Source organism: Epinephelus moara, chromosome 24, assembly GCF_006386435.1.
Source record: "Epinephelus moara isolate mb chromosome 24, YSFRI_EMoa_1.0, whole genome shotgun sequence".
In the NCBI taxonomy this organism is placed as follows: domain Eukaryota; kingdom Metazoa; phylum Chordata; class Actinopteri; order Perciformes; family Serranidae; genus Epinephelus; species Epinephelus moara.
In genome coordinates, this window is record NC_065529.1 from 9,677,523 (window position 1) to 9,685,429 (window position 7,907).

General features: G+C 43.2%; 1 protein-coding gene across 3 annotated transcripts in view; it reads right to left on the reverse strand.

The window, feature by feature from the left end:
* Window positions 1-3,166: 3,166 nt before the first annotated feature.
* The window catches only part of si:dkey-156n14.3 (zinc finger protein ZXDC), a 22,684-nt gene continuing 17,943 nt past the window's right edge, over window positions 3,167-7,907 (reverse strand). For 2 of the 3 annotated variants that reach the window (XM_050036923.1, XM_050036921.1), the window contains 4 exons: window positions 7,518-7,602; window positions 6,950-7,122; window positions 6,675-6,776; window positions 3,167-3,927 (listed from right to left, as the gene is read on the reverse strand). In XM_050036923.1, the coding sequence (XP_049892880.1) occupies window positions 3,841-3,927; window positions 6,675-6,776; window positions 6,950-7,122; window positions 7,518-7,602 (447 nt within the window). In that variant the 3' untranslated portion in view covers window positions 3,167-3,840. Of the gene's footprint in view, window positions 3,928-5,353; window positions 5,555-6,674; window positions 6,777-6,949; window positions 7,123-7,517; window positions 7,603-7,907 lie in introns of those variants that run through there. The other variant, XM_050036922.1, reaches the window with a different exon arrangement.

Sequence of the window (7,907 nt, forward strand, 5' to 3'; positions counted from 1 at the left end):
GATCTCTTCCTAGGAAGTTTGACCGATCTGCATGAAACCCGGTGANATTTTTGAAATTTAACTGTAATTGGCAACTGGGTGGCGCTATAACAACAGAAAAATGCTTAAAAATGGCTAAAATACGAGAGATCGCTGTGGCTCCCCCTGTGGCCCAATGGTTTGTTTTTGTTTTTTCCTTGTAATTTTTGGTATGACTAAAGCCTGATTTATGGTCCTGCGTTAAATCAACGACGTCACTACGTCGTAGGGTACGTGGCTATGCAGAAGGCTTGCCGTAGCCCCCGGCGTAGCCTGACATGCACCTCCCCAAAAATGTAACTACACGTCGAGGCGACGCAGACCCAGTGCAGACCGAGAGGGCTGTGATTGGTTTGCTTGGTAGCAACGCATTTCCGGTTCCGTATTTCCAGATTGCGCCATCCACGCCATCTTTAAACATCTTCTGTTGCGATGTAGATGTTGCAGTATTAAGGCCCATTTATGCTCAATGTTCAATACGGATACGGATACGGATACGGACGGAGCTGTCTGTCCGTGCTCCGCGTTCACTTCTCTGTGACCGGAAAAGCCGGAAGCTAAACAAAGAATCAACTAGAAACGACGATAACCATTCAGGAAAGGAACGCAGCCTCCTACCGCTCTGGCGGTGAATTGCACCGCGACGAAATGGAGTGACGGAGAAGTTCGAAGGGTTCACGACGGCGTCACGGCAACGACGTAGGTACGTCGTAGGTACGCTGCAGGACCATAAATCAGGCTTAATGCTGCATTCACATGGAATCAGCCAAACGGCAGATGGCAAACCGCATGTCATGTTAGTGGACGAGAGAAGGATGGTAAAACTTGGGCGAGGTCGGCAGAGAATACCGTCCAGGGCAAAGGTAGACGGCAATGCCGTCCAAAGTTAAAATATTTTAACTTTTACCGTTCACCGGTCACAGAATACTCAACTGGATGTGACGTAGTTCCAAAACAGAAAAGAAAACATGGCTGAACTCAACAACGAAAAGCTAGTACTTTTGGTGCAGCAGCACCCAGAATTATATGACCAAACTTTAAAAGCCTACTGTGATGCTTCCAAGAAGGCGTACATATGGGACGCGATTAGCGCAGCGCTGGGTGGAATACCCAGATAGGCCTACGTAATATGAAACTTAATATTATGAATTGCTTTATTAGCTTAGCGAGCTTAACATCGCCATAGCAACAATCACGTGTCACGAGTCACGTGTGTGTCATTTTGCCGTCATGCCGTTCCGTCGGACCGCTTGTTTATTTCTCCCGTTCCGTCCAGCAGATGTCTCCCGTCTGCCTGATTCCATGTGAATGCGGCATAAGTCATGGTATGGTATGCTGTACATGAACACGGAAACTGTCAGTGTGTCATTCAGTCAGTCATTCTACCAGTGCGCCCCATTTTTAAGTCAATACAACATAAACACTTTAACTATCTGCCTTTCAACGTGCTACCTGAACTACTAATGTACAGTTTTAGCCCACTAACTATCCCACTACTGGCAATGGTGCTACTGTACTTTCAATAAAGCAATCGTACTATCAAATTAACAAAAACTCTGTCTGAATACATTCTTAATGGGTTCAGTTGACTATTTAATCTGCAATTTCCTATGACCTATATCCCAAACATACATCATGTGAAACTGTACGTGGGCAACTGTGCACTCAATGGGTATGGACTAGTGTATAGTGATTTAACACATAATATAACACTTACATCACCGTACCTTCTGAGCTTGCTGTTCACTGCTCCAGTGGAGGCATGTTGCGGTCTCCATCAGGAATAATTCTTCAGATGATGCAGGCAATGTGCTCGTCTGCAGCCGTGACAGGGAGGAGCCTCCTCCTGTAGCTGTTTTTTTTTTTTAGTGTGAGTTTTTGCACTTAATCGTTTCTTTGCATCAACTTTCATTAGAAACCATTTTCGTTTTAACTGCTTTGATGGTTCTTACAACAGGGGACACCGGGTTAGGGTTAGGGTATCCACTATCCTCATCTCCTTCCAGGATTTTGATTTACCTGTCCCTATTACACCACTACTAATAAAATGACAAATTTATTCTTAACTCCACTTAACCCAAAATAACTTCAGTCTCAGTGTCGGAAAAGTGTTTCTTTCTCTCTCTCTTTCTTTGTTTGCTCCATGTTTGCAGGTCGACAGGATGCACATATCCATAGTAATTATCACCTCCATACACCGATCAGCTAAAACATTAAAACCACTGACAGATGAAGTGAACAACATTAATCATCTTGTTAAAATGCAATGTTCTTTTGGGAAAACGTGGGCTCTGACATTCATGAGGATGCCACCTGACACGCTCCACCCCGCTAAACACCAGTGCAGGCCAGGTAACCCCCCTTATGGCAACAGCATTCCCAGTAGCAGTGGCCTCCCAGCAGGACAGTGCGTCATGCCACACCACAAAAAAACTGCCCATGAATGGCCTGAGAAATGTGACAAAGAGCTCAAGGCGTCAACCTGGCCTCCAAATTCTCCAGATCCCAATCTGATCAAACATTTGTGGGACATGCGAATACCCCACCTCACAACCGACAGGACTCAAAAGATCTGAAACCAACGCCCTGGTGCCAAACACTATAGGACGCCACCCAGAGGTCCTGTGTCTATGCCTTGACAGGTTAGAGCCAAATCTGGTCCAAGGAGCACCCACCGTGGAGCGGGGATACATCTGGAGCACCAGCACATCCCTCAAATGTCAGGTCAGACTGTGATCTGGGGTATCCGGAGGCAAAGTTGACACCTTGAGCTCTTTGTCCCATTCCTGGGCAGTTTCTGTGGTGGGGCATGGCGCATAGTTCTGCTGGGGGGGCACTACCATCGACAAACGCTATTGCCATGGGGGGGGTGGGGGGGGGTCGGTCCATTTTGTCTGCAATGGTGTTCGAGTGGGTGGAGCACGTTAAGTAGCAGCCACGTGAATGCCAGGACCCAAGGTTTCCCCGCAGAACATTGCACGATCAAATTAGAGTTTCCTGCGGCATTCGTGAATCAGATGTAGGTTTTTAGTACCGAGGATTTTTATATGTAAATCTGCTCACAGATTTATTAACATTTCATGAATGAGACCAAATGTAAACATCTGATATAATTAAAGAAAAAGAAATGAAGCCCCTCCATAAATGGTTTTGATTGTGCTTTGATTCTTTAATTCATCTCTGTGTTTGGCTCTGCCATTCTGTAAACCCACAGCTAAATAATAAATAAACAGATACAATTATTAGAAGAAGGTAGTAACTCCTTACATACGGTATAGAAACACATGATCAGGCATGTTTTCAACGTGGACATACTGCTGCCATAGAAAAATAAATTTAACAAAATCAAAACAGCAACGAATAAAGCAGAGAACCCGCCAGTGGAGGAATGCACAGCGTGAGGTGTCTGTAAGGCAACTGGAGCATAGACAGCGCACTGTGTGTGCATGAGTGGCAATGTGGCACCATAGAATAGACACCATTACTATAAAAACCCACAGGACACAGAGGAACAAAGAGCCTCTCACATGTCTCTTTGACACGAGAATGCTCTCAGCTGTGATTTTGGTACAAACTGGACTAAACACATAATCTTCTCAACAAACAAATCCTCATCTCCTCTTATCAAGGTGCATTATCTGTGGACTCGTATCCACCCCCTTCACAAACTACACCAGTCACATGTCCAAAAAGGCTTTTAAAGTCCAGGGAAAATATGAGGCAACCGCCTGATGGAGTCAAACATCTCAGAGTATGTTTGTTGATGTAAACTGTGGACAATGATGAGGTGCTGGTGACCTCAGACCTGCAGCTCTGTAGTGGTCACTCCAAGTCCTGCAGATTGATTGTGCTGCCTGTGAACTGGGAGTTGTCAGAACCATTGTCGTCCTCCGTCATCACTGAAGGTTCCTGTGAGGAAACAGTCACACAACACAGTTCTCTTAAATCAAAAGTAAACTGAAAGAATATATCAGAAATCATTTTGCCTCACTCTGCATAGGGCTGGGTGATATGGACAAAAATTCATATGTTGTTATTACTGGCAATACACAACATATATATCTCTGTATTTCCTATGAAATGGGCTTCATATTTAGTTGCAAGTCAAAGCCACATTTGAGATGCTACAAGCAATTAAACAGACTTCAATCCCAATACAGTGCAAAGAAAGATAAACAGCAGGGCTGTGTGTTAACTTTTTGCACATAGCAATGGACCTATAGAGGTTTCAAGGTTTGCAGCGCAGGTAGGGATGTCACGATTATAGATTTTCTTGGTACGATTATTGTCAGAGAAATAATCACGGTTTTACGATTATCACGATTATTATGCATTAATTAATTTCACACTACAAATGTGTAAAATCACATGAACACTCCTTATAGATCTTTAAGTTTCATTTATTTCCATGTGCTCCTGCTTTTTCTTTTACCTCTCAACACAACAATGATGGTTTTAAGTACGTGTGGCGACTATTTTGTTCATGTATGAAAATATAGTAGCCGTACAACCGGTCTTGGTAAAGTGTTTTTAAGTTGATGTAAAAATAAACGGCAAACATTTGTGAAATCCCGCACTCGTGTGGACGTGAGTTTCTGCCTGTCGTCTCACTCCAAAGAGCTACACGGACCCAAAACCATTACAACCTCACGCTGTGTGCACACAAACTGCAAAACTATCCATTGAGACGAGCCTTAGCTTGTCACGTTGCACTGTAAGCCCAACTCGTATCATACCACTACGCCATTAATTGCAAATGACACGCTAACATATAATTTTTTAATTCAGTGTTACATTAGATAAATTGAGATTGACGTATATTAACCCAGTCATTGTGCATTTACCTTTACTTGTGCATGTAAAGCCAGGTGGTTGTCCGGCAGGTGTTGTATCATGTTGCTCGTGTTTGATCTTTTGGCCGCGACTTTTTTGCGGCATGTTTTACAAACTGGAAAGCCGTCGTCAACAATGACCCCTTGGTCATTTTGCGATAGCCAAAATGATCCCACACGGCTGACTTTATCCGTTTTTCGGGGGGGGGAATAAGTCTTCTTCATCCATACTTCATCACTCGGAGACGCTGCTTGTGTAACTTTGTTTTCGTTCTGTGCGAGTTGCACTGACCTACTGTAAATGGTTCTGTGTCGCGGCACAATCTTTGGAGAGTGACGGTGTTGAGGAATCTTTACGAATAATTAACCGTGGCGTTTAAAATCGCGGTTAATAGTGAAATAAAGTAATCGTGACATCCCTAAGCGCAGGACACCTTTTACAGTGGATTCCATTTTAGTGTCATACTTCGCAATCCTTCTGTGCTTCCACATTACGTACATCATGGGGCTCTACACATAAGCAGTTTGACCAAGTATGGAGTGTGAACTAGTAGCTGGAGAGTTGCCAGTTGACCTCCTGGGCACTTGCTGAGGTGCCCTTGAGCAAGACACCAAGCAACTGCTCAGCACCTGTCCAAAGCAGCCCCCTCACCTGAACATTTCTCCATTTATGTATAGGTCCTGTTTGTGTGTTTATCTCAGACCTGTGTGTAGATGACAACAGAGTAAAAAAAAAAGAATTTTCCCCTCAGGCATTAATAATGTATATCTTCGTCTCATTCATATTATTTTTCCAGGTGTTTATGTATCCATCTGTCTATCTGTGCACAAACTTTATCGACACAATAGTGTTGCAGTCATGAAACTGTACAGGTTTGCAGTTACAATCAAAATTTAAATGAGATAAAAGATGAGTATGATCCAAGCAAGGGGGCTGGCACTTCATGCCCCTGGCCCACATTCATTTTAAAGGTGGATTTATACTTGTTTGTCAGCTCAATGCAGAGCCTATGCACATGGCCTATGCCACTGTGAGCATTTATACTTGTGCGGTGGTGTGTCTGTGTCACTGCAGTTACACCTCCAAAACACTGGTCGGCGGTGGGGTTTCTGTGTAGTGCTGTAAAGTTTAGTTGATTCAACACACATTAAACATGGCTAAATAGCAACAACTTCAAACACAAGTACACTGACTAGTTTCACTATATCTAAATGATTCACAGACAAAGCACTTGTCTTTGGCAGGACACATTTGCCCACAAATACAACATGCTAATGTTATTAGCACAGGCCTATAGCATTTTATATTGAATAAATTAGCCTAGCAAGCAGCTGAGATGTCCTCCACTCATATGAAGCCAGGATATATCACACACAAGACTTAAAATGCTATTTTGTGAGGCTTTATTGTCTTGTTTCTTATATGTGAAATAAAAGTAAATAAAAGCTTCAATTCTATTGAGGGAGATGGTTTTCAGCTTAAAAAAAAGGCAGGACGTTTGTGTTGCCATGACGTGTAGTTACATTTCTGGGGAGGTGCACATATTCAAGGCAGGAGCTAAATTCGCTTAAGTTGCGGATCACTTTCACAGCGTTTCAGTGTTTCTAATGCAGGATGATCTCTAGTTTTTCCTACATTTATCACTTTTCATTGTTTAACACCGTTATTTCCATTTGTGGATGTGCCACTTCACATTTTCACAGTTTGATTTGCTACCTAATAAAACCTCATTGTATCTCCATGTGGAGTTGTGTGACTGTTTTTTTTTCTAGCTGCTGGCAGTGTTTAAATAAATCAGAAATAGCAGATTAAACTTTGCTCACCTGTAGAATGTTGACAGGCAGGTCTGCAGTGAGCTGAGAGTGAGAGCTGGAGGGCTGAGAGCTCAGCTGGAAGGCCAGGTCACCATCACTGGCTGGGTCATCCTGCATTCACATACATTATCATCAGCATGTCTTTCCACAACAGCTACGCTTTTCTCTCAACACAGATCAGTTTCTTATTATAACTGGGTTCAGTAGGTGGTTATGTAATCATATCTGCAGACACTGTAGTTGGGAAACTAAATGTGTTATAATAAGAAATCTGGGGCTCTCACCTGCAGCAGCTGAATCTGGACATATTGGGCCCCGGTCACAGGGTCACGCAGAGTCAGGCCCCCATTAACTGCTGCAGCTCCTTCACCATATCGAACACCAGAGGGAGCCATCAGTGCAGGAGCTGAGGCTGCCTTCACTCCTTTTGTTTTTCTCTGACTCGATCCTGAACTCCCTGGATCGGTTAAACAGAACAGCATCATCGCTCACTGTTGTTCCATCACTCTAGTCTCTAGCCCAGTGGTTTTCAAACTTCTTGTGCCCAAGGCACACCAAAGGGGAAGCCAAAATCTCAAGGCACACTTGAATTTACATTTGTGCAAACAGCTTCTACAACGTGTGTTGTCACTCTTATCACGAGATAAGACAATAAACATAAGGAGAAAATGTGACAGGTATATTTTGTTTTCTAAAAAATGTATTCTTAACTTTTTGTATAGGCCCAGTTGAACATTGCAAGTTATCACAAAATCCCACGGCACACCATTTGAGAATCACTGCTCTAGTCTATGTCTAGTCTGACTGAGGAGGCATTAAAATAGGCCTGAAAGCAGTCCATGTGTCTCTTACCAGAGGAGGCTGAAGGACCTCTTTGCTTCTTCTTTTTGGCCAGCTGGATGGCTCTGTAGTCGGTCCTCGCTGAGCCTCCACTCTCCTGACAAACAAAATGGATACACATAAGTTACTACACACCATTATGTAGGCCTTTCAAGCTGGGGGAAGCAGAACAGGCATCATATATATATACAGTGGTGTGAAAAAGTGTTTGCCCCCTTCCTGATTTCTTACTTTTTTGCATGTTTTCCACACTTAAATGTTTCAGATCATCAAACAAATTTAAACATTAGTCAAAGATAACACAAGTAAACACAAAATGCAGTTTTTAAATGAAGGGTTTTATTAATGAGGAAGAAAAAAATCCAAAGCTACATGGCCCTGTGTGAAAAAGTGTTTGCCCCC